Consider the following 27,725-nt stretch of genomic DNA (forward strand, 5'->3'; position numbering starts at 1 on the left):
GCTGGGCATTTTTTTAGGTTTCAAACAACAGCAGTCTTATTTCCAAATAAATGACCTCTAGAGAAGCAGTCACTATGGTGAACCTGGGAATTCTGACCACACCCCTTAAGAATCATCCCCCAGGTGGCCCAGTCAGAGGTGCGAGGTGCACCCCACCCCGGGCCCTGCTCCCTTCACCTTGAACTCCTGCTGCTTGGCCACCATCACGGGCATATGTCCGACAAGGAGAGGATGCTTCTCCTTTTTAATGTGATTCCCATCGTCTTCCACACAGAACCAGCCCATGTGGTTCTCCTCTTCTGCGATTAGATTGAGAGAGAAATGAGCAAGAATGCAGTCAACTCACACACAACAGACCTGCTTCACAGGTTACAGCAGGCTAAGTTTCTGGCATCCTGTTTGTATAGGGCCAGACGACACCATTGTGGAAAACAGACAATCTCTTCTTAAAGCATAGGCTGTATATTCGCAGCATTACTTTCGGAGGCAGCCTGGTCTCATCTAAGAGGCAGAGACCTCTTCCTGTTTGCACCTCCTGAATACGCTGGACCCAAGGGCTGTGAAACTCTGCTGTATAAACCACATAGGTCTACTTCCCTTTGTCGTTCTCCAGTTTTTCCAAAGCAAAAGAAATGTTTAGATTCAAATACGAGAGATGTACTGAGAAACTTTAAAACATATGGGATCAACAAAAGTACAATGAAATGGAGAAATATTTTACTACCAAAGCAAACTGTCAACCTGAGCATTAAAGAATATGTAGCTCATCTGAAGACGAAGCGGGGCTTATCTGCATGTCCAGCTCATTCTCTTTAGAGAGTGGCCACTTCCTTGATTGCTAAGTCACTCTGAACCTGACCTGGCAAATGACCAAATTATTCAGCAAGATAGAGAGGGGCTGTGTTTCTGCTTCCTCGTCAAGTGAGCACAAAGTCAGGACAGCTTTCCCTTCCAGGACAAAGCCCTTCCGCTGATGAGAGCTCCCTGGGGCAATGGCGTTACCCATGCTCCGCACTTCTCTTTTGTATTTTATACTCCATTAACATTTCAGACTATCTACAGCAGGAGGAAAATTTTACACACACACGACATCCCAGTGTGTTCTGTGTAGCAAGTCTGTAAGCATGTGTGTAAGTACATCACACACACCCCGCAAAAAACAATCAAGGCTGAAGAGACATAGGAACAAGGAAATCATACAGTCACATGCATCTACAGTGAAACCCTAGGGTTTATCTTTGGTGCTGGGAGGATCTTTAGTGACCCCTCAGCCCAACCCTGTGTTTTGCTTCTCAGTGAGGGGTGAGCAGAAGGGCCAAGAGGAACAATGACCTCCCCTGCCATTTGGAGGCCGCTGCCCACCGCCCACTGCCCACCGCCCGCCTTGAGCACCTGGCTCACGGTGAGGCTCCACGGGCTTCCTCTGTGTTCAGCTGCCTCAGCTGATATTCATGTTCTGGTACCAGAAACACCATCCATTTTAACACAAAACCCCTCCATTTTAATATGCAAGCCCTCCATTTTAATATGAACATCTTAAAAATCACCGGGGCTAGGGCGAATTTTCCTGTTTAGAAACACTTTCAGGTCAATGGATGGATCTACTGCTGAGTTTCCTTCTCAACCCTGACCTTACCCTTGTGGGCAGGAATTTATCATCACACCGCATGCCTCATTCAGCCTCATTCAGCCAGACCTTACTTACCCAGGGCGAGCTTGGCCATCTGTAAGCTGTTGACCCAGGACTCCTTGATGGCAGGGGTGAACGTATTGAACACAGCTGTAAAGAACGTTGGTCGCCCAGATCTGCCAGAAACAACAGACAAGCATTCATTTTATAAAACGTGCTCCATCCTGTGAGGTTAAATTACACATTTTGCCTGTCTGATAGAATCAGCAAACCAAAAACCATACATGTCATGACAAAGAACCATTTTTTTTTCCCCAGCATTGGCCAAGAAGGTTTCGTTTTAAAGCTACTACTAACTTGTCCTGCTTCCCCGGGAGCTGTAACTGAATTCTGCAGCAGTCCGCAGCTCTGATTTCATCTTCTTTCTTCAAAATAAGCCTTTGTAAACCTGATGTCCAGTCATGGGCTACTGACTGGTTTAAGTTCTACAAAGGAAATAAATACGCACATTTCAAGAGTGTTTAAAAAGTAGGGCCATCCCAAGGAAGATAAAAAAACAAAATTTTAGTATGAGAAATTCAGACCAAACGAAACTATCGGATTATGAAAAAGAAAGCTTTGGGAGTCGGATGACATTGGTGGGGGCGGGGCTGAGACATTTCTAAAACAGAACTGATATTCAAGCCTATTGGCAAAAGGAAAAAAAGTTACCATTATATAGTCTCACCTTATCTAACGTAAGAGAAAATGTACATTCAGATTAATTTTTAAAGTCAAAATGAATTCTCACTTCTGGTAGAACTTGGAGATATAATCACATACTTACAATGACTTAAAAGTAAAGGCAGAATCTTAAATCCAATTGCTTTGATTGTTACCTGATAGTTTCCTTTAAGGTTTCCTATCAGCTGAGTGATTTGACCAATTACATTTAAGTCATGCAACAAGTTTTGTAAATCTTGATACAGTTGTCCTGGTCCCATGTAAACTTTGTCTACAAAATAAGCAAAAAGAAAAAAAAAATACAAATGTAAAGCCATATTTACTCCAATCATTGAGGGAAGAAAATACTATAATACTAGTTAAATAATTTTTAAGTTGAGGGGTGAATCTAGAACTTTTAAAAAGTGGACATTGTCAAGCATGTAGTGGTTTATCCTTTTCTAACATTTATGTAGAAATAATTTTAGATGGAAAAGTTGCAAAGAGCTGCCTCCTGAGTGCCCAGGCCTGGCTTCCCCGAGGATAACATCTGACGTAAGCGCAGCATGACCATCAAATCCAGGACACCACACTGACGTGGCACTCCTGACTGATCTACAGACCGTCTTCAAACCTCACCGCTTTCGCACGAACGCCATTTTCTAGTCCCGGATCCAGCCCAGGGGCTCGTACTGCGTTCAGTGGTCACGTCCCCAAAATCTCCTCCAGTCTGGGGGAGTTTCTCAATCTTCTTCTTTCGTGACCCTGGCATTTTTGGAGGAGGCTGGTGAGTTACAGAATGACAGAATGTCTCACAATTTGGGTTTGACTCATGTTTTGTCCCTTTTGTATCTTTTCAACACTATTGACATAACAGCTATTAGTAAGAGGCACTTCAAAATGACATTTAATCTCAACCACATTTCCAATAACTGGGGTCATCTACCATCAAAATGAGTTCCCCAGTGATCTTTCCTAAAGTTTTTTTTTGTTTGTTTTTAAGGGAATAGAAATGATTTGTCTTTGATGACTTGGGTTAGAGGAATGATGCGTGTCCTGGGGTCTAGGTGCCCAAGTGAGAATTGCTCCACCCCTCACAGAGGGTTTCCTGTGTACTACAGGAAGTGATGTTCAAATATTTCCTCATTAAATCCCACGACGGGCCCACAGGCACAGACGACAGATTCCTCCATCTCCCCACCTGACTGATGACAGATGAGAAGGATTCGATCTCAGAATTAGCCTGAGTGTCTGTACTTTAAGCAATACGCAGTAATACACTCCTTCTTTTCCACTTTTCATAGAAATAAATTGTCTAAGGTCAAACAACCAGTAAGAGAAGGAGCCAAAATTCAAACCCAAGGAGAAGAAATTCACTTAAGTTGAGTAAGGTGCCTTGTGTTTCAGCCAGACAGGCTTCCCGGCCGTGAGTCTGTAGAATCGCACAGACTTGAACATGGTGGAATCGCACAGACCTGAGCATAGTGGAATTGCATGGACCTGAGCTTACAGCGCTCAGAACTTGGTCTCAGGCTCTGACGTGGACATTCTGAAAGTCTTTTTCTTTTTCTTTTCTTTTTTTTTTCTTTTGAGACGAAGTCTCGCTGTTGTCCCCAGGCTGCAGTGCGATGGTACCATCTTGGCTCACTGCAACCTCTGCCTCCAGGATTCAAGCGATTCTCCTGCCTCAGCCTCCTGAGTAGCTGGGAATACAGGCACCTGCCACCATGCCCAACTAATTTTTGTATTTTTAGTAGAGATTTAGTAGGGGTTTCACCATGTTGGACAGGCTGGTCTTGAACTCCTGACCTCAGGTTATCCGCCCGCCTCGGCCTCCCAAAGTGCTGGAATTACAGGCGTGAGCCACTGCACCTGGCCTGAACATCCTGAAATTCTTAATAATTTTGAAGAAAGGACTCTGCATTTCCTTCTGTGCTACATCCCACAAATTATGCAGCTTGTTCTTTTAGTGTATGTAACATATATAATACATATATATATCAAAACTGAAAAAACCTACATATTTCCAATAAAAATATTTCAGATATATGTATCTAAAAATATTTACTATATAACTGAAGAGTAGCATAATCATTTATAATTTTGCAGGCATTTTATGTTAAAGACATGCTTATGTGGTATTTATGCACATGGTAGGCCTGATTTTTATCCACTATCTAGACAAATTCAATTACTAACTGCATTTGAAGTATCATGAAGTTTCATAAAAAAGGGAGCAGCCAGGCACAGTGGCTCATTCCTGTAATCCCAGCACTTTGGGAGACCGAGGCGGGAGGATCACCTGAGGTCAAGAATTTGAGGCCAGCCTGACCAACATGGAGAAACCCCGTCTCTACTAAAAATACCAAATTAGCTGGGCGTGATGGCGCATGCCTGTAATCCCAGCTACTCGGGAGGCTGACGCAAGAGAATCGCTTGAAGCCGGGAGGCAGAGGTTGCGGTGAGCTGAGATCACACCATTGCACTCCAGCCTGGGCAATGAGAGCTAAAGCCCGTCTCAGAAAAGAAAAAAAAAAAAAAAAAAAAAGGGCAAAGTGATCCAGTAGTTACACATAGCAACTTTATTTATCCTTACAGAATGCTTACAATTTAAAATGTTTCATAACACACATATTTGCTTTCATTCATAAACTCTGATAATAAACTCTATAAACACAACCTTATAACAAGTATAGGCTGGGTATCGTGGCTAATGCCCACAATCTCAGCATTTGGGAAGCCAACGTGAGAGGACTGCCAAAGGCCAAGAATTCAAGACCAGCCTGGGCAACATAGTTTAAAAAAAACAAAAACAAAAACATAGAGTTTAAAAAAAAATTAGCCAGGCACTGTGGTGCATGCCTGTAGTCCCAAATACTTGGGACGCTGAGGTAGGAAGATCACTCGAGCCAAGAAAGTCAAGGCTGCAGTGAGCTATAATTGTGCCACTGCACTCCAGCCTGGGCATCCAAACAAGACCTTGTATCAAAATTAATAAATAGATGAGTAAATAAAATTATAAGCGCAATGTTTATTAATTAGTTGACTTAAAATATGATCTTCACAATTATCATCCAATCAAATTGAACCTTCTATTTTTGGTGTGCAGCTCTACATACTTTCACACATGTATATATGCATATAAACATCTCCCCAGTAAGCCTGAGGGGGAACTCCAGGGCACACACAACAGCTCCTTCACCCACAGAACAGCTCCATCACTTACGGACAGCTCCATCACTCACAGAACAGCCCTATCACCCAGAGAACAGCTCCATCATCCACAGAACAGCTCCATCATCCACAGAACAGCTCCATCACCCAGAGAAGAGCTCCATCACCCAGAAAACAGCTCCATCACCCACAGAACAGCTCATCACTCACGGAACAGCTCCATCACCCAGAGATCAGCTCCATCATCCAGAGATCAGCTCCATCACCCAGAGAACAGTTCCATCACCCACGGAACAGCTCCATCACCCACAGAACAGCTCCATCACCCAAAGATCAGCTCTATCACCCACAGAACAGCTCATCACTCACGGAACAGTTCCATCACTCACGGAACAGCTCCATCACCCACGGAACAGCTCCATCACTCACGGAACAGCTCCATCACCCATGGAACAGCTCATCACCCATGGAACAGCTCATCATCCATGGAACAGCTCCATCACCCACGGAACAGCTCCATCACCCAGAGATCAGCTCCATCACCCAGAGATCAGCTCCATCACACACAGAACAGCTCCATCACCCACGGAGCAGCTCTATCACCCAGAGAACAGCTCCATCACCCACAGAACAGCCCATCACTCACAGAACAGCTCCATCACTCACAGAACAGCTCCATCACCCATAGATCAGCTCCATCACACACGGAACAGCTCCATCACCCACAGAGCAGCTCTGTCACCCACAGAACATGTGGGATAGGTCACAGGGATTCACAGGTGCACAGATTTCAGTTCATTAGGAGGAGTAGGTTCAAGAGGTCTAGTGTAGTTAATAAGGTATTGTATACTTGAAAATCACTAAGAGTGGACTTCAAGGTTCTCACCGTGAACAAATGGCAAGTGTGTGAAGTAAGGCATATGCTAGTTAGCTTGATTTAGCCATCCAACAATGTATACATATTTCAAAACATCATGTTTTAAACTGTACATGTATATGATTACTTGTCAATTAAAAACATAAACGTTTTTAAAATAAAACACACACACATACACACACGCACACACACACACACACACACAGTGCCACCGATGTGAAACTATCACGGGAAGGGATAATACTCTTTTCCCAGTGTATTAAAGAACCTTCTGTACTGAGATAAGGAGGAGTTCCTCGACCTTATGGAGCATGGAAATGTGCTGAAGTTTTACCTCTGCCGGATCATCAGACAGTTCATAATAGGGCACCATCAGGGCACAGATGATACCACAGAGCAACCCGAGACTTCCTCATCAATGGGGACAACGTGTGCTGCCAAGGAAAGCATCTGCACTCACATCCCAAGAATAACAACAAACCACACAGTGCGGCCAGTGCTTTTCAAATGTGATTCTCAGTTTCAGAAAGAATTGTTTCATGTTGATTTCAGGCCAAAATTGATGAAAGAAACCCCTGCAGTCCAGGTGCAGTGGCTCACACCTGTAATCCCAGCACTTTGGGAGGCCGAGGTAGGCGGATCACCAGAGGTCAAGAGTTCGAGACCAGCCTGGCCAACATGGTGAAACCTCGTCCCTACTAAAAATACAAAAAAAAAAAAAAAAAAAAAAAAAAAAGCTGGGCTTGGTGGTGCACACCTGTAGTCCCAGCTACTCAGGGAGGATGATGCAGGAGGATCACCTGAACCCATGAGGCGGAGGTTGCAGTGAGCCAAGATCACACCATTGCACTCCAGCCTGGGTGACAGAGGGAGATTCCATCTAAAAAAAAAAAAAAAAAAAAAAAAAAGACAGAAAGAAAAGGAAAAGGAAAAGAAAGAAACCCCCCGCAAATCAGAATTTCTGTTAGAGTTGACTTCCAGCCCTCTAGTTGACAATTTCTGGAGTTTTCAGTTCTTTGCCGCTGCAGTGACACACAATTGCTACACTTCTGCAAAAGCACTTCCCGAGTCTTTCTCATGGACACTTCTCTTGTTTCCATGGAAATCCCTGCAATCTGTTTGAAAATTCAGGGTCTGTCAGTGAAACAGAATTTTGTGTGGCAAACAAGGAAGGGTTTGTGTGGCCAGATCAATAGCAAGCATGGCTGGAAAAGCCCCTGGGGGTGTGCTCGGTTCCTGAGAACCTCCATGCCTGGGCTCAAGGGGCACCCTCACAGCATCTTAAAGCCTCTCCTCCACAGTGTGAGACTGTGAGGTGTCCGAGCTGGAAGGTGTCTCCAGGCACTGCAGAGAAGGTGAGATCAAGGAGGAATGGGCACTACCCCTCTCCATGCCAATGGCCTGATTGTGGGCAGCCCCAGCCCCCACCAGTATCCTCTGCAGCTGCCAATCGACCTTCATGGGGTCTGAAGACCTCTGCACCTCCGTAGCTCCTTAGCCCCATAAAACTCCTGTGTGCATTTCTTTCTGGTGTTCTCCTCTTCAGAGCTGTGGCAGGGGTCTCTGCAGACCACACTCCCTAGTGCGGCACATCACCTCTGCCTCTGCCTCCGGACTCCTGCGTTCCTGGGGGCCCTGCCCTCCCCAGGACCTCACCTGCCTCCTGCAGGGAGCTTCCCATGGTTCTCAACTGGCAAGGCTGGTGCTGCCAAAGGAAATGGACTTAACATGGAACGGCCCCTTTCCTCCAGGAACAAAGTTGACCAAAAGTCTCATTTCCCTTGCAGCTGGAAATAGTGTTCGCATTAGCGATGTCTAAGAGTGTCTGTGCACGGTGTGGCTACGACGGAGGAAGAGCTGATCAGAGCAGGGTGCTAAAGAGAGACGATGAGTCAGCCGGTCGCGGTGGCTCATGCCTGTAATCCCAGCACTTTGGGAGGCTGAGGCAGGCAGATCACTTGAGGTCAGGAGTTGGAGACGAGCCTGGCCAATATGGTGAAACCCCATCTCTACTAAAAATACAAACATTAGCCGGGTTTGGTGGTGCACACCTGTAATTCCAGCTACTCGGCAGGCTGAGGCAGGAGAATCGATTGAACGCAGGAAGCAAAGGCTGCAGTGAGCCGATGTAGTGCCACTGCACTCCAGCCTGGGCAACAGAGTGAGACTCCATGTCAGGAAAAAAAAAAAAAAAAAAAAATGGAGAGAGACGAAGAGTGGCTGTACGGCCCGTCCTGCAGGGCAGAGGCCGCGGGAATGGGGGAGCTGCTTTCCCAGCTGCAACCACAAAACTCCCAACAGAGGGATCTTGTTCTTTCTGGCCACCCTTCCAGAAAGAGCGCTCTAGAAGCAGCTCCTTACTTCAGTGAGCAGAGCAGGATAAATGATCCCCACACCTAAAATGCAGTGGGCAGGTTGGAGCCCCAGGTGTGTCAAAAGAGTGTCTAAGAACATGAGCCGAAGAAATTACCCCAAAAAAGGGAGCAAATTTAACAACTGAGAAATTAGAAGCTTTAGACTTCTATAAAATTATAGACACAAATAATATGTGGAGACATGTAAAAACAGGCAATTATTTTCCATAAAGATTACATATAAACACATTAAAAACAATATTCTGAAACCCCAATGATAAGATGAACAATTCCCAGAAAAGATACAGATGGCCAATATATAGGGAGATGCTCACTCTCAGTAGTAATCAAAGGAAAGCAAATTAAAACAGCCATTAAATCAGGTGAGGTGGCATGCACTTGTACTCCCAGCTCCTCAGAAGGCTGAGGCAGGAAGATCACTTGAGCCCAGTCATTTGAGGTTGCAGTGAGCCACGACTGTGCCTCTAAATGGCCACTGCCCTCCAGGCTGGGCAAGAACCCGATCTCAAAAAAAAAAAAGCCATTAAAAATTTTTAACTTAAGGCAAATTTACAAAACTGTTTTTTACAAATCAAATCATAAAAGTTTCATTGTGTAATCAAAGTCAGACATAGCCTGTAGAAATGGAAACTGGGGAAGACTTCCTGGAAAGCCACTTGCAAAACTGTATCCAGAGTCTAAAAGAGTACACAAATGTTCTACTCTTTGACCCGAAAATTCCACTTCTAAGGAAATTACCAGACTAATGTGTGAGGCTGTCTCCACGTCACTCTTCGTAGTGGTCCAGTAACTGGAGAAGTTTGCAGTATGCAATAAACTCAGGTTCAATCACGAGGAAATGTCCTGTAGTCAGTTTAAATGACTTTGATTCAGAATTTTTAATGACTGAGAAAATGGTCATCCTATAACGTTAAATGAAAATTCCCTATACAGGATCACGTAGAGCAACTGTGGTATATGGACAATGGTGTGAGGAAAAGGCTGGAGAGAAACCACTCATGTGTTAATACAATCTCCAGATACAAGAATTACAGGTCATTCTTACATCTTTAAACGTTTTAGTGTTTTCAACAGAGAACAAGAATTAACTCCCCGGAGAAAGAGGGTAATTTTTAAATAGCATCATACATAAGTCCCTAGTCTGATAGGAGGCACCAATTCAATTTCTCTATAAGCAAGTAGTTTTCTAACATGGAAAGTACAGAAAAATCTTGGTTATGAACCAGTAGTGATCCCAGCTATAACTCAGGCAAAATAAATCCTATGTGGTTCTGGACACGTTACGGCAGCTCCTCCCAACGCAAGGCCTAGGAGACTCCCAGGTGCAAAGCTGAAACCACAGCAGTGAACAGAGAAGAACAATAAGAACCTTCCCCTGTGACTAAAATCCACTTTGGCTTTTAGAGTTTTAACAAAATCCAAGCATTTTCTAATGTGAACATCACACTGCCACGAAGATACATGTCACGTCTCAAATGCCAGATCTTTAATCAAGAAGTAAAACCATCCCTATAGCTTCATGGGGTTTAAAAACCCAGAATATAACATTAATTTGCTCAACATCTACCTCGTATGTGTCCATGTGTACTAGGACACGCGTGTGTGATTCCCACAGAGATAGGACCCTGTCCACAGGCCCTCCTGCATGAGCACCTTTCCGTGGATGACCGTCCGCACTTAGGGACACTCCTAAGGGAGTCTTCTCCATTGAGACTTATGGGAATGACTGGTGTGTGATGCACAGGCATGGCACTCATCTGGCCCATCCCCATGGCCGAGGAGCTAGGATCGCTGCCCTGACAGGCTGGCCTTCAGGTCCTGGACAGGGCTATGACCCTGAATAGAAGGTTTCTGGAATGTCAACTTGACTGACAGTCATAGCTCCAGGGATGCATGGGTGTCTAAGTTCACAGTTCAGCTATACAGGCCGTTAGCAATGAGTATTTTTGGCATTAACAGATCACGTAGACTAGTGTGCATGTTATATTTAGAAAATATCGATATCCCTCTTTGCATGGAAACACTCCTCACCTGCCTCCTGTTGAGCTCCTAAGACAGAGAGTTTGAAGGGTGTGTTACTGAATACCCAGAAAATTCACACCAGTGTTTGTCCCTGAGGTAACAAGGGATATAAACAGACAGTGACAGAGAAGGCGGCAGCCGTCTGCGTGGAGAACAGAGCCATGCGTGTGGCATCACCACCTCTATGGGACTGTCCTGAAAGCACGTGTGATGCTGGAAGACCCTTTTCCACTGTCCGTCCATCTGCCATGCTGCCCCCATTTCCTCCCCCAGACAGAGGCTGAGCCTGGGGATGGGCTTGAAACAGCCATTCTAACAGGGACCCAAGTCCCAGGCTGGCTCTGGGCTTCCTTAATGGGCTCTCATTTTGTGAAAGTATGAAATATTCTTTAAAAGTAGAAAAGCAGAGAGAATAACTCACGGACATATTTTTACCCACTGCCCAGAATTTGTGATGTTACTATTTTGCTCCATTCACTTCAGATGCCATTTTCATCAAAAAACCCTGAAAAGGTTTTTTCACGTCTACCCTGTTTTCACTCTGCCTTCCATCCGGAGTCGGCGCCCATCCTCCCTGAGCGCTCTTTGTGCTTTTACTCCCTATGCATGTTGGAAGGCCTTTCTCAGCATACGGATGTTGTCTTGTAGGAAGGGAGGCCGTTCATCTGCGTTGAACACGCCGCGCGAGCATGCAGGGGCACAGGACACAGAGAGCAGCGGCAGGAGGTCAGCGGCTCCACAATCGCAAGCAGTTGCATCTGCTCCCCCAGCGAGGGGCCCGTCTGTTGGTGTCACATTCCGCAGGCACGCTGACCTCGGTGTCCCATTGCAGGAAAGCTACTGAAGGCTGTTTCCGGACTGTCCACGGTATTCAGTGTGGAAAGCCGACCTCCCTGCTACTTTGGCCAGGTGGTGTGTTTGCTCTCGGTACTCATTCAAGGATTATAATGATACTTTTGAGTCCTGGGAAAGACCTGCAAATCCACATGCCATACAGGAAAAACAGCGCCAAGTCCTGGCCTCATCTCCCGCACGCACGCACGTGCTGTTTTAAGGTACAACGTTCAGACGATGCAGAAGCGGCTCTTGCCACGGCAATGGAGCACAGAGGCATTTTGTTCTGTTTCCTTTCATTTCGACTGCTGTGTATTTCAAAACACGACAGCTTTGCCATGGTGGGCTTTAGCTGTGCCTGTCCTCCAACCTTCAAGGCAAAGTTCACTCTTACAGGCGTAAGGAGGAAGAATTGTGACCCTTCCCGCCCAGAAGTACCTGACTCTGGAAAGGACCTGTTGGAGACCAGGCACTGTCCCTGCCTGCAGGCGAGGCCATGCAGTGCGTCAGGCAGGGGCCAGGGAGGGAAACCGGGGTTAACCGGTCACTCCTGGGGTCCCACACCCGGTCACTGTGTCCAGAACCCTCGGGGCTGTGGCTGGACGTGCCGCTCAGACCCCTCCCTGCCTCCACAGAACGGCCACCTGGCCACACATCCCTAGAGGCCGCAGCTCAGGGGAGCCTCATGAGGAACCATTTCACGTTTTAAAAATACAGTTCCACTTCTCTCACTGCCTTCTGCTTCAGGAGGATCAGTCAGGTGTATATTCACCTGTTGAAGCTTCCCTTGGCCGGGCTCACTTCTATTTAAAGACGGTAAGTCACGCCCTCCTTCCTCCCTCCTTGGTTCTGATTCTTTGCTAGTAGTGTTTTGCTTTGTTTTTTAAACCATGTGAATTCTGTGGGGGAGGTCCTGTGTTTTCTGGGAGCTCCCTCAATGCTGTGACCTCACCCAGGGCCCTTTCTGCATTTGCCTGTAAGTTCCCCTCTTAGGCAAGTGCTCTGTGCTCAGCAGGGACCCTGAGCTTTCAGGAGCTGTCCCCCAGCCTCCTTACGATACAAGCTTGCTGGCAGCATCTCCAGCCACCTGTTCATAATGACTCTGTGTCTTGTTACAAATCGTCCTGTACCGACCACCATATCCAGCCCGACTGTACAGAAGCACTCCTGGCACTCAGGACGCGCTTCTGGGACAGAGAGCGGAACGGGTCACAGCAGGGCGGTCTGAGTGGACCTCCTCCCTTGCTGCAAAGTCCGACAGCACTCAGGGAGGTGGCGGCCTTCTGGAAGCTGCGGGGCCCCTTCTAGGCAAGCTGCCAGTGCTGGGGCGGGACGCTGGTATTGGACCAGGTAGATGCTGGTCCAATAACAACTAAAGCCAGAAGGATCAAAGGCCAATCCTGTTCTGTTAAAAGCTGACCTTACAGCAAAGAACAGAGATGTTTTTTATCTTCACTCATTTTTAAGGATTAACTAACTACAAAGTACTGTGACTGATTTTTACAAAAGTAAACGAATAGTTGCACATCTGAAGGAGTGTTCCCCTTTAAAGTACATTCGACTTGTACTCACATTTCTCTAAACATTTTAAGAGCGTCCCCTGTACACTGAGTTGAGACCAGTTGAATACAAGTGAGCGCGTGAACACACACACACACCCCTACACGGATAACTTCTCCCTGGGAAGGATGGGTGGTAACAGCTCTCCAGTGGCCGTTCTTCTGAAACACCCTTGAAGACCAGAGCCTGGCTGGAGCAACTGATCTCACCTCTCCTCCGGTTCTAAAGGCTCCCAACAGTGGGGCTGTGCGACACCTCCCCACTCATCCCCACAACTCCTACTTGGCACGAGATCTCAAGAACTGGGAGTGCCTGACAGTCCATTTGTTGAAAATGAATTGAGGTTATAAAGATCTTACACGAAGAACCCCCCCACCACACACACATACAGAATGGCAACAGCAAACATTACTTTCTCATAAATCCACCTGCCAGACAGGATGGAGCACAAAGAGAGAAGGAACAGCAGCCCGGTGGAGTGCACCAGCAAAGACGCGGCACCAGGCCAGAGCAACCGACGGCTCACGATCGATATTCCTCCTCCCTGCCACCAGCCCCGATTGGGGAAGCTCGCAAAACCTTTAAAATCACCCCAGAAAACTACACATTTTTCAAAATAGCATCAGAGAGTTTGGGAGCTTAAACTAATCCATGGATCCATAGGGGACCCATGGTCACCAGCTTGCAGCCTCTGCAAGAGAGGAAAGTGTCACATCATAACTCCGGGTGTCAAACACCGCAGAGCAAACCCAGGATCCACACGGCGCCTTTTCCGGGACAGGGAGCTCCCTGCTGTCTAACTCCGCAGAGCAAACGCACAATCCACACAGCACTTTTGCGGGGACAGCAAGCTCTCTGCTGAGTCGAACACCGCAGAGCAAACGCACAATCCACACAGCACTTTTGCAGGGACGGGGAGCTCCCTGCTGAGTCTAACACTGCACAGTGAACACACAATCCACACAGTGCTTTTGCGGGGACGGCAAGCTCTCTGCTGAGTCGAACACTGCACAGCAAAGCACAATACACACGGTGCTTTTGCAGGGACGGGGAGCTCTCTGCTGAGTCAAACACCGCATGGCAAACGCTCAACCGACACGATCCACACAGCACTTTTGCAGGGATGGTGAGCTCCCTGCAGAGTCTAACACTCACAGCAAATGCACAATCCACACAGCGCTTCTGCGGGGACGGGCGAGTTCTCTGCTGAGTCTAACACCACACAGCAAATGCACAATCCACATGGCGCTTTTGCGGGGATAAGGAACTCCTTGCTGCAGCTGCTCACTGGTCTCGGGTGGTTGCCACGCCACCCTCTCTGCAAGCAGAGGTTGTTGGGCAGTGCTGCCTACACTCTGTCAATATCAAGTAACACACCAACGTTTCCAACACTGAATTTTAGAACAGTCATTCAAGCAGCAGAAATCTTATGACTATCAACTGAGAACGAGAATTTCTGACTTAGCTTCTCGATATAATTTAGAAGTGACAAACGCAAGAGAACTGGAAGAAACAGAAACACTGAGAGTGAATTTGAAGTCATTCTATGAAAACTCTGAGGGAGGCATCAGAGGCAGCCCCATGGAGATGTGGCTCATGGATGTGCCTGGGTTTTGTCAGCATAAACGGTAAGGAGTGAGCTGAGATGAGCAGAGTGAAGGGACATCATTCGCTGGCTGCAGCGTGGCACTCGTGAGATCAACATGATGGATTTGAAGCCACATAGACCCCTCATGATTGACGCTAACAAGAGACTGTCGGTCCACCCTGGATGAATCCAGACGTGTTGGGATAGAACCCTTGCCAGTCCGCAGCATGAAGCACAGCGCCCACTTACACCTTCTCTGTAAATGCAAGACAGCACCATGCTCTTACCTGACGTCGGAAAAAAGCCCCAGAGAATTCTGACTTGAGTTCTATCTTCAGACACATACAGAATTAGCAAATTTTAAATAATTTGTTTTAAAAGTTTTTTTTTAATCTAGCAAGAACAAAACACTATTGATAGCAAAACAAGTTTATCACTTAAACTCTCTGTTTAAGGCAGTGGGCAAAAAGATGTCCCAAGAAAAACTGGTTTCACTGAGGTTGACTAGGTGCTTTTTCCATAGCGACGTGATTAAAAAAAAAGAATCAATGCAAGTCTGCAAAACACAATCATATATGTTTTCAAGTGTGTTCCAAAGTCCCCTTAACTGGAGATACAATATGAAAGATCTCCTTGGATTCAGAATAAAGAAAAAGATTTACTCTCCAATGTGACATATTTCTTTTCAATAGACAATGAGAACTTGTCGGTACTCAGTGTTTCTCCTCTTGCTGTGGCTGATGGGGAGCTCATAGTTAAATCTAGAGTGCAAATGCAGTGATAAACTCACTCCAGGTTCTTTCCTCCATATAGTATTTTAAAAATAGGTTGAATCACCCTGCTTTATGCTTTTTTCACATTGTAACTGATTCTAATCTTATTCTAAGTTAACTCAGCATAAATCATAAACAAAAAGATGAATAAGAAAATATAACATTGCATGGAATACATACTATTTTATGGATCAAAGTCACCTTTAGCTATTTGAATACAATGAGGCCATCTTAATTATGAATAAATTCTAAGATCGCTAGCATTATAAACTACACAAAGGTGTTTTTGTTCACAAAACCACAACATAAACTTGATTGCTAATCAATGTTTCCAAATAATTTAAAAGGATTTTTGAAAACCTTTAACAAGGCATCCAATTTGCTCTTGAATAAAATGTTAATGGATCATGTCAATTTGGAAATCATTTCTCTGTCCCCACATCCCCTCTCTCCCCAGTCCTCCCTCTCGCTCTCCACACCACTTCCCCGAACAGCTCGTTTGGGATATCTGGGTTTTGGTACTTCGGTTATTTGTGGAGAGGGTTTGATACAGAGGCATACTACTTTAAATAGAAGGAAGATTTAAGAGTCAGAAATTTAAGAGATTACAAATTGTAATAATATGCTTGACGAATTAGCCTACTAGACAGATTACCAAACGGAATGACTATTAACATCAGGGGAATGAGAAAAATAAAAGCAATCCCAAAGCAAATGAGACCTAATACTCCTTACATCATGTTCTGCAAATCCAGGTGAACATGCGAATTCAACCAGAAAAGGGTAAAAGTTCTCAAGTGGTTTTCTTGCTTCTAAACTTGTCAGAAACAAAATAATCTGAAAAATTAATGCATATTTAACCTATGAAAGGTGAACTGAAAGTTCCCATGCATTATGTTTTTTTAATTGTTCTACAATTCAGGGGTAGAGGCCAAAAAGTGAATAAAACTTAGCCAGTCGTTCTTTGGATTTTTTAAAAAATGAAGAGAAGGTAATGATTTTTACACTAAGATTAAAATCTGCAGTCTGAACAATGTTGGGTAATAATAATCATAAATCGTGTGCAATGCTAAGACATTTCCAAAGCATTCTGACACCTCTCATTTCACCTTGGGAAGTTCGTGGACAAGCACTACCTCCATGGGGAAACTGAGTAAAGACATCACAATGCTGCCCGGCAGTGCGAGCAGGTGAACACAGCCAAACTGGAACCACCACCGCCTCAAGCTCGACGACTTCTGCGCCAGCTCCACACACTCGAGAGACAAACACTGAAGCCCTCATCTGGTTAACTGGAAACGCAAAACTGAGCTCACTGGACCGGGAAGACGGAATCCTCTTCTGACTGGCCCGAACCCGAAGCAGCCCCTGCGGCACGTGGGGCAAGTCAGAGATGAGCGGCCGACTTGACCATGTTAGTGAGGCAGCATACAGATTCTAGAGACTAGATCACCTCTGCAGACTTCCCGTGTTAGACCCTGAGCCTGCTATGTCAGAGCGTACGCTGGCCCCGCGGCTGACGTCAGAGCTTACGCTGACCCCACAGCAAACATGAACGTGAGAGAGAGCATCATGATTTACCGTGTTAAACCCTGAGCCTGCTATGTCAGAGCTTACACTGGCCCCACGGCTGACGTCAGAGCACACGCTGACCCCCCCACGGCTGACGTCAGAGCTTACGCTGACCCCACGGCTGTCAGAGCTTACGCTGACCCCACGGCTGACGTCAGAGCTTACGCTGGCCTCACGGCTGATGTCAGAGCTTACGCTGGCCCCACGGCTGACGTCAGAGCTTACGTTGGTCCCACAGCAAACATGAATGTGAGAGCGCGCGTCAGATTTACCGTTAAACCCTGAGCCTGCTATGTCAGAGCTTACGCTGGCCACACGGCTGACGTCAGAGCTTACGCTTGCCCCACGGCTAGCACGAACGTGAGAGAAAGCGTCACTTACTTGGCTTCGCGTTCGCAACCACGGCCAGGCTCTCAGGCGGGTGAACGGCAAGGTGCCTGCTGTGCTCGCCGGCGCCTGGGCTGCTGCCATACTCGATGGCGTCCACGTGTCCCAGCGGAACGCTCCACTTTAGCAAGTACCTCTGGCTGCTCATCACACGGCTGTCATGAGAGGCGCTGAAACGACCAGAAGATGCCTGTTTTACGAATAATTACGTGGACACGTTATGGTAAGGTTTGTCCCTCAGATACTCAAGTCGGAAATTTTCCATTGCTGAATTGTAACTCTTCGGACTTTCTCACAGGAGTAACTGTGCCTCTGACTTTCTTACAGAATCCCCATTCGCTGCCATAAAGAGGTCTCGAGGTGGATAAGAGACAGTGCAGGGAAGAGCCGCACAGGGACGGATCTCCCAGAAGCGCCGGGGTTTTCCGTAAAGGCTTAAAAGGAAGCAGCTCGGTGCTCACTGAAGACTCGGAGCAAAGGTGCTCGATTCCCAGGAAGTCTCCTATGTGGATAGAGATATTCTCTGGTGGTTTCCTAAGAGTTAACTCTCAGATTCCTGCTTTACTCTTTTATGGTTACACCATAACCATTTTAATAGAATCAAATCATACCATTATACTCCATGACTAAAATATGTATAAAGTGTAGAGAAATTGAACAGAAAAAAAAAAAAACCTATGACTTATACAGCTTATTTTCTTCTTTTATCATAAATAGAACATATACGTGAAGAAACACAAAACACGTATGTACGGTCTAGTGGAAACAGCCTGCATCAATATCTGTGTAGCTGCCACCAAGGCCAAGGCTGTGACATTGCCAGCATTCCTGCAGTCCCAGGCGCTCAGGAAATCCCACCCTCCGGAATCAACCATTATTCTCACTTAGTGATCATCACGTTTTGCTTTTCAAGATATTGCTGTTAAAAATCAAAGTGTGGTAAGAATAACCAAAATGCTGGGTGCTATGCATTGGACTAAGCACCTGACTTGCTGGGAGCCTGTCTGCACCCACGCTCTCCAGTTCCCTCTTATACCAGAGCACTCTGCCCTCCATGACGACATCTAGTCCATACAGAAAGGGAAAAGAGGAAGAATAATTCAGACACATTAAGAGGAAAGACGGGTTGTATTCTGTGAATTAGACTGTGCCTCCAATTTAGTAAAAGAGAAATGCCCATGAGTTCTTACCAAAATTTCGATTCCTCCTCTTTGAATGTAAAAATCTCCATCCCTACGGAGGAGGTTTAGAATCTTAATTTCCACAGGGCTGACCAAAGGGTCCTTGGGGGCTATATGAACGAAAATGGGTTCTCATCACCTTCGGGCAGTGTCACTGAAAATCTCACACTGACGACACGTCCATGGGAAATGATTGTGACTCACCACCGCTCTTCGCAAAAAAAGAAATTCAAGCCCTGTCATCGTGGGAAAGGCAGGGGCATTATTTTAAGGAATCTAGCAGTAAGCACGGCTGAGTTACTTCTTTTTTTTTTTTTTTTGAGACGGAGTCTTGCTCTGTCGCCCGGGCTGGAGTGCAGTGGCCGGATCTCAGCTCACTGCAAGCTCCGCCTCCCGGGTTCACGCCATTCTCCTGCCTCAGCCTCCCGAGTAGCTGGGACTACAGGCGCCCGCCAGGTCGCCCGGCTAGTTTTTTGTATTTTTAGTAGAGACGGGGTTTCACCATGTTAGCCAGGATGGTCTCGATCTCCTGACCTCGTGATCCGCCCGTCTCGGCCTCCCAAAGTGCTGGGATTACAGGCTTGAGCCACCGCGCCCAGCTGAGTTACTTCTAAAGTATCCATTTTAATTCATCTTTAAAGTACACCACTTCTGTCAGTGTGAGAATTTTAAACCTACTTAAAACTGCCCAAGAGCCAAGTGTGTCCTGGCGCTCCCCAACAGCAGCCCGGGGGGGGGGGGGGGGGGGGGACGGTTCTGGAGCAGGAGTCAGCGTCAGACAAACATTGATTATGAATGCGGAAAAGACTCAACAAGGACCATTATATTTGTGCAGGGCTTTGCTGTTTACAAGGTCATTTCACTTCTATGATCTTGTCTCCCAGGGCAGGTGGGACAAGCATTCATGTCCCAACTTGACACATCATGTTGGCCAACTTGCAGGTGAGGAGCTGGGTGGATTCAGCCACACTGGGGCCGCTTCACTGAACGCTAACTTTCCAGGTGTTATGCGGAGAGGGGGGTCCTGGGACAGTTAAACTTGGAAGCCATCCTGCTAAGTGATAAACACCATTAGTCTCCACACTGTGGGAAGCACCTCATAAGATAACACCAGGGAAACGGGTGGAGACACCTTACTCTGCATCCTCGCAATTCTAAGCATCCTCTCAATTCTAAGCATCCTCTCAAACAGCCCACACCTGGAGTTCTCCAGCTGCGACCTCCCACGGCCTCACTCTGTCAGCTCCTCTCCAACGCAGGGTGCCGCGGGCTTTGCTTCTGCACATGGAAGGCAGGTGGCCTGTGGCTGTCGCCAGGTATCCACAGTGAAGGCCGAGCCATGGGATATGAGTCAAATGAACAGGGTTCTTTCTCTTACAAGGAGCAGTATCATTAAAGACTTGTATATATATATTTTTGGACTTATTTTGTAGCTGCCACAAAGTAAGTGAGGATGATGAGAGGCAACAATGAAAATCTGTCGCTCATGGGCAGTGCCGTGTGCCAGGTGACCTGCGGCAGCTTAATGAATGTCCTCGCCTTGACCCCTGAAGAGCCCTGCAAGAGTGTACCACCAGACTCATTATTTTATGATCAACCCTATTGCACGAATGAGGCCTAGTCAGAGCAGGTAATTTTCAGAGTTCAGAGAAGGTGGAGCTGGAGTTGACACTAAGGAGTCCGACTCCTGAGGGTTGACCTGCACACCCTCGCTGCCTGGGTCTCTTAAGGCAAGGTGAGGAGGGCAGGCATATATATCCAGCCGCTGGAAAATGGGGGTGACAGGCATGAAAAATAGGGCATATTTAGTGGTGTACTGGCAAATGTTTAAAGCTGGCTCTCACTGGGAGGACAGGCTCCTAACACGTTGTGTTGGGCAAATTCCGTGGTGTAAATGCTCCCGTGTGGATGACTTCAAGCTACCAAATGTTTAGCAATTAGCTGTCAAAACTCCGGACGACAGAACGCTTGACTCGTGCAAGACATGACGAATTGCCACCATGTTCGCTGGCATTATTTTCTATAGCACCAGGAGCGTTATAGTTAATTTTATATGAATTCCCTTATCATCTACCTATATTTGGAGACCTTTTAACTTCTCACATATCCTTATCTAACTACAATATTCCATGTGTTGGAGAACGATTCTGATGTAAAACTATTTTAAGTGAAAATAACTCATTTTCTTGGTTTACAATAAATATGAATATACCCCCACTTTATTATATTTAAACATTTATCAAAAATATATTTATAGAGAAGCAGGTAAAGAGAGAATTTAAACCATAAGAAAAATAACTCTTGAATTATTTAAGAAGGTTATGAAGAAATTCAATTTAGTTTCTAGTTCCACCATCAGCCCTGTTTAAAGAGTATATAAACCTCTACGTACTTAACTTCTACTAACAGTGACTTGGTGACTTACACTGAATCTATTTAAAAATAAGCTTGCTTATTATAAGGGTTCCCTTAGTCACAGGACTAAGCTTTGGCACAAAAAACCAGTTCGGTCTGAGTGACAGAATTAACAAAGTCACTTATGTGCCCTTAGGCAAAGGTAACATGTAATGATAGGACTACTATAGAGAATTAAATGCGCTTACCGTGAGCTGACGGTGGCACACATTAACACATCATTTAACATGAAGACTCGGCGTTCTTTGGTTTTAACAATCTCTCCTCTGTCGTTGTAAACTGTTTCTATCATATCATCAGATCGAATGAGGTATCGGCTTCCACTGCTGAGAAGCTGGACATTCAAAACACAGCGCAGGGACCACAGTTGAGTTTACCCAGAAAAGAAAAAGACAAGGAAAAGTCTGGTATGGAGTCTGAGGGTGACTCTTCCAAACTAAGCGCTTTACGGAAATCGTTCCTATGTTCACCGTGACTGCACCGAACGTCCATCTGCTTCCTCACAGACTTTCACCGCACAGTCGGCCCTCCCGCGATTTAAACACAACATTAACCAGGAACAGTGAGGAATGGAAGGAATTGTTTCGTAATTTTACTTTTCCCTAAGTCAACCTAATTAAGCATAGTTCAATGACTATCTTAACTTCTCCATGTAGGCCATATTTTACTTCACTGAGCCAAACCAAAACCATCAGTTCTTCAGAAAGACGCTTTGTATGAACCAAGACAATGGCATGCGATGTGGAAGTCAGACTACTTTTTTTGTTTGTTTGTTCTGAGACCGAGCCTCGCTCTGTTACCCAGGCTGCAGTGCAGTGGCACAATCTCAGCTCACTGCAACCTCCACCCCCTGGGTTCAATTGATTCTCATGCCTCAGCCACTCGAGTAGCTGGGACCACAGATGTGCGCCACCACACCCAGCTAATTGGTTTCTTTTCGTATTTTTAGTAGAGATGGGGTTTCGTTATGTTGGTCAGGCTGGTCTGGAACTCCTGACCTCAAGTGATCCACCCACCTCGGCCTCCAAAAAGGCTGGGATTACAGGCGTGAGCCACTGCACTTGGCCAATACTTACAACAATTCAGCCCACAAGAAAACGGAGCCCTCAGCCCCGGTGGTCTGTGCTATCTTTTGATTCTAAATCCACACTGCTGCCCAGCTCTGAGCAACCAGTGAGACACCCGCCTCCCTGACTGTCCTTGCGAGTGCACGATGGGAATGATGGGAACGAGGGAATGATGAGGTATGTGCGTGACATTCAGGGTGAAGCATCATCACTCTTCCTGGGCCTCTGGGCTTGCTCTGTGCCCCACGTGTATTCAGAGGTTCAAGTGCCACAGGGAGCGTGATTTTAAATAACATCAACCATGTCAAGAATATAACTGAATACAATTTGCTGCTTATAAATGTTCCTACATAAACCATTTGGAGAATTGGGGAAAACGTGTGGCTTAAAGTGTATTACCATAAAGTTCACACAGTTAAATTACTGAATGTCATAGTAACATAAGAAACTACTCCTAATAACAAAACAAACAGTGAGTTTAGCAACAATGAATATTAGATGCAATAACTTAACACAGTTCATACAAATTACCTTCTCCCTGTGAGCCAGGGCCTTCAACGAATACAGGGAAAGCTCACAGAAAACCAGAGTACTGCTGCAGACAAGCAGTTACGTAAGCATCAAGCTGAAATGCAGCCTCGCAAATGAAATGCCACCCTCTGGGTCCTGCATCTCTTTTGGGGGTCAATACAGCTTAGCCCATGCATAGGTGAAGACAAAAAATGTTTGTGATTTTTTTTTTTTGAAACAGGGTCTGGCTCCGTCACCCAGGCTGGAGTGCAGCAGCTCAATAACAGCTGACCGCAGCCTGGACCTTCCAGGCTCAAGCAATCCTCCGGCCTCAGCCTCCCAAGTAGCTCGGTACTATAGGCATGCCACAGTGCCCAGTTAATTTTTTTTTTTTTTTTTTTTAGATATGGGGTTTCACTATCATGCCCAGGCTGGTCTCAAACTCCTGGGCTCCAGTGATCTTCCCACCTCAGCCTCCCAAAGTGCTGGGTTTACAGGTGTGAGCCACTGTGCCCAGCCTGTAAATATTTTTTTCAGCTTTAACTATTACTATCTGAAATTAGATAGTTATTTTGAAAGCAAAATTAAGCTAAAAGGGTTGCTCTTAACCTCTTGGGAGGTCCTGGATCCATCTGAGGGTCTGAAGAATGTATGAGTCTCTTTCCTAAGAAAATGCAGACAGGCTGTTAAGGTTTTACATACCATTTCCACATTGGGGTGACTCTCCCAAAGGCCTCCATCCACCCCAGTTAAGAACTCTGGGCTAAGGGAATTACTCCCAACGTTCCAAAAGATTAGTATTGCTGGATAACGACGGCTTATTAGTACAAAGCAAAAATCATTTTGGAACAGAGTTGAAGAAAACCTCTCTCAACCTTGTTTAGGTATCTTTCGTTTATGGCTTTGGCTATTTGCTTAACTTCACAGCGTTGGTCAGCATCTCTCTTTCTTTCATTTAACTTCTCTGCCAGTGTTTCGAGCTCTGTCAGGGCCATCTGAAGAGGCAGCCTGTCGGGGTGGCCTTTGGAAGTGTTCTTCAGCATGTCCTACAAGCAACAAGGGAGAGGTGGGCGGTTACCACGTGCGCACTCCCAGTGCAACGACAGTCACGTCACCTGCCAGCCGACGATGGAAAGGAGGCAGTGGCATCCGTCATCCTGGGGAAAAATAAAGTCAGTTCTGGGGAAGGGATGATGAGCTGAGTGAGTCATGACTTGGCTGAACATCTGAACAGCTTCCTTTGCAAAAACAAAATCGAAAAAATAGCTCTGTGCAATAAAGAACACGCTAAATATGAACATATCACAATCTCAGAACTGCCGTGCGCTTGGAATGATGCTCATGATGATGAGAGATTGTCCTTCTCAAGTTGAGTCAGACAGATGAACCCACGCACAGATGGGTCCAGCTACTTTCTTCAAAAGATCAGTCTCCCAATTTCCAATGTGCAGGAGTTCTGTGGTGCCGAATACTGCACCCATGGCACCAACTCACACAGCAGGATCAAGTCTCTCTCACACTGACAAAGGAACGTGATTTTAGGGCAGCAAAGATGCATGACACAATCATGGTGGGTCCATGTCACTGAACGTTCATCCAAACCCACCGAATGCACGGCACAGGGGTACATCCTCCTGTGACTGCAGCTGCTGGGCAGTGGCTGCATGGCCACGCAGGCTCCTGGTTGTCACAAATGCACTCTGGCGGAGATGTTGCCGGGGGGGAGGTGGGTGGCACTGTGCATGTTAGGGGAGGGGCAGTTGGGAAATTTCTGTACTTTCCACTCAATTTTGCTGTGACCCTAAAATGTCTCTTAAAAAGTCGTCTTTAAAAAAAGGGAGTTGAGCTACCTCTTCTCCCAGTTAAGGTTTCAGATAAGCACAAGGAGGTCAAAGGGAGGGTATGTGGCACAAATCAGCAACAACTGCCAGCAAATAATGACGCACTGCTGTCAATCACAGGATAAACTTTAATAGGCAATAACAAAAGGACACTTTCGGCCGGGCACGGTGGCTCAAGCCTGTAATCCCAGCACTTTGGGAGGCCGAGACGGGCGGATCACGAGGTCAGGAGATCGAGACCATCCTGGCTAACACAGTGAAACCCCGTCTCTACCAAAAAAACACAAAAAATTAGCCGGGCGTGGTGGCGGCGCCTGTAGTCCCAGCTACTCCGGAGGCTGAGGCAGGAGAATGGCGTGAACCTGGGAGGCGGAGCTTGCAGTGAGCCGAGATCACACCACTGCACTCCAGCCTGGGCGACAGAGCAAGACTCCTTCTCAAAAAAAACAAAAAAAAAACACAAAAGGACACTTTCGTCACCTTGGTTTTATGCAGGGCCTTTTGTTTCCCGGCTTGTGTTCACATTTGACACGCTGATGTTTGCTGAAGGGGCAAATGTGAACTTGAAACACTTTCTCAGAATTAAATATGGTTCTGCAATGGGATCTCAGGGACACGGGGAGAGGAGCTTCACACACCGGGGCCTGGCGGGGGTGCAGGGTGAGGGGACGGAGAGCATTGAGACAAATACCTAATGCACACGGGGCTTAAAACCTAGATAACGGGTTGACAGATGCAGTAACCCACCATGGCACATGTATACCTATGGAACAAACCTGCACATTCTGCACACGTATCCCAGAACTTTGAGTGAAAACAAAATGTGGTTCTGCATCTTGCCTACCAACTTTTACATGTTTATAGGAATATTAGCAGTCATGGAATCCAACAGTGTGCTTTTTAAACTTTTTTTTTAAATCTGGAAAGGACGCTGCATAAATGATCAAATGTTTCCAGTTTGTAGTGAATATAAACAATTCTATACATTTGTTTCCTATGAGTCACAACAAATTCTATCAAGGCAAAAAAGAACAATCTTAACACTAGTTCTGCATCAAAACTGCACGCTGGCGGTGGCACCAGGGACTCGGCGTGCGATGGAGACAGCAGCCGGCACACGGTGGAGTCCAGCATGCTGTGGGGCCGCTGAGCACAGCCAGGAACATCTGCTGGGCCGGCAGCCTCCCGAGGAGGCCCAGGGAAGGAGAAAAGTGAAATTTCTCACTGCTGTTGTTACCAGAAATTGTTACTTATCTTTGCACAACAACAGAGAGAAACAGGTAGCTGGGATAAAGACAGACAAATGTCACACACGGCTGATGGATGTTTCCGGATCCATGGGAGAAACTGACAGTCCCAGCAAAGCCAGGGTGAGCCAGCTTCACTGCCTGAGCCAGGGGACAGCTGTGGCTTCACAGCACCTGTCTTAGAAAGAAGGTCTGGGAGCGCTAACCAGGAAAAATGCAGGCAGGACCGGAAAGTAGAGACCAGGAGAGTCACTGGGAGGAAGGGGACAGAGGGTGTCCAGGCCCCTCACCACTGTGTCCCCATCCACCTACACACAGCACACGGACCACAGCAGAAGGCAGGAGGGAGGGTATGTGCTTGTACCTGCTGACTCTCTGCAGCCCATCTCCTTGCCCAATCCCAGGTGCCCTGAGCACCCACACCTGAGGCAGGGCCCCTGAGGCACAACCGCGTAATGACCAGATGCAGACACCACCTTGTCTCCAACTGTGCTTCTTCCAAAGCACGTGGACCCACCTGCTCCCCTCCGAGAACACTCTAGGATGCGCCAGCGTTTCATCAAATGTGGGCAAAAAGTGTCCCTGAGGGAAACTTCTGGGCACATCTAGGACCTGCAATTTGTTTTTTCAGATCAAGGCAAAGACCATTTTCTGCTTCGGGGGCAACAAACCCTGTGTGGGAAATTCTAAGGAGGGTCTCTTGAGGCAAGGAGGGAGGAGGACGGGCACAGCTGTGTGCACACTGACCTACGTAACTGCTGGTGATGATATGGAAGAGCACGCTGAGTCTTTCTAAATGCAAGTCTTTTGACTTAAACTCAGAATTCCAGTTATGTAATAAACTCAAGAATTTGGGTGTCAAAAGGCGGATGGAAATGTGGGAGCTGCTCGGGTTCCTCAAGATCCCGGTAGAGGCTTTTCCCTGCGGTTCTCTCTCCTGTTCCCTTTCCAGCAGCCCCGCCCACAACTTCTGTCTAAAAAGAACACACTTTGGAAAAAACCTAGGCAAAAGTAGTTACTTACTTACTTATAGTTACTTACTTACATTTAACCAAAACCTAACAAGCGCGTTTGAAAATTATATCCAAATTTAATAAATCAAAAAAAATTTAAAAACTATTCTGATACGTCATAGAAAGCCAACAGTGGGTGTGACCTCACAACACAGTCAGCGCTTGCTGTCATCCCTGGTGACCAGGAACCACCCAGGGACTCACTGGCGCATCGCTAAACACAGGGCATGTGGGCCGGTTCACCCGTATGGTTTAGGAGGCAACACAGAGTGTGTGGGCTGGTTCCCCTCGTATGGTTTAGGAGGTGACTGTAGCCTTCCCTCTGGCCCCTTCACAGCCTGGTGACACCCTCCCAGCTGTGGCTGAATAACTAACATCTAATAGGCAGCCTGACCCTGTTCCTCCCAAGCGCCAGCCTCCCTCTCACGAGGAAGCTCATTCATCACGTCCGTGGCTGCTTGCCAGAAGGCCAACAGCGTCTCACACGTATTAGGACTCAGGACATGTTTGTCAGCTGAAGAAATAAAACACACTTTGAACATTTTGATTTTGGGAAAAAAACCAGCTTTTGCTATTAATGCTCTAATACAGGCAAACTGTACATTGTTAAAAATATAAGCGAGAGGATAAAATTAACATGACCCATCAACCTAACCACGGAAAGAGTCCATGTTGATATTTTAGTATGTATCCTTTTTCACACTTTTATGACTACTTTTATTTAAAAAGAATGTGCCACGGATTTGGTTGATCAAAAATAAATATAAAAACCTCAGTGGAAGGGGACTTGACACTATTTCCCCGGTGCCAGTTCATTTCTGGCAATGATTCCACCAGTTCATCTTAATCAGCTCTAATAAGCAGGCAGGCAAAGCAGAGTCCTCTGATTTAATTAGAAAAAGCAAGCTGAGTAATCATTGAAAAATCAACACAGGCAGAGGCCAGCATGGACTCTCC

At 46.4% G+C, this 27,725-nt stretch overlaps 1 protein-coding gene across 5 annotated transcripts in view; it reads right to left on the bottom strand.

Annotated features, from left to right (window-relative positions):
• ARHGEF10 (Rho guanine nucleotide exchange factor 10) overlaps positions 1–27,725 on the bottom strand; it is a 133,315-nt gene that overhangs the window by 34,637 nt on the left and 70,953 nt on the right. For all 5 annotated transcript variants that reach the window (XM_030937991.1, XM_030937988.1, XM_030937990.1 and 2 more), the window contains 7 exons: positions 23,543–23,713; positions 21,279–21,424; positions 17,489–17,664; positions 2,509–2,624; positions 1,988–2,115; positions 1,706–1,806; positions 178–299 (listed from right to left, as the gene is read on the bottom strand). In XM_030937991.1, the coding sequence (XP_030793851.1) occupies positions 178–299; positions 1,706–1,806; positions 1,988–2,115; positions 2,509–2,624; positions 17,489–17,664; positions 21,279–21,424; positions 23,543–23,713 (960 nt within the window). The remainder of the gene's footprint in view (positions 1–177; positions 300–1,705; positions 1,807–1,987; positions 2,116–2,508; positions 2,625–17,488; positions 17,665–21,278; positions 21,425–23,542; positions 23,714–27,725) is intronic.

This window comes from Rhinopithecus roxellana, chromosome 9 (assembly GCF_007565055.1).
Source record: "Rhinopithecus roxellana isolate Shanxi Qingling chromosome 9, ASM756505v1, whole genome shotgun sequence".
NCBI classification, from domain to species: Eukaryota; Metazoa; Chordata; class Mammalia; order Primates; family Cercopithecidae; genus Rhinopithecus; species Rhinopithecus roxellana.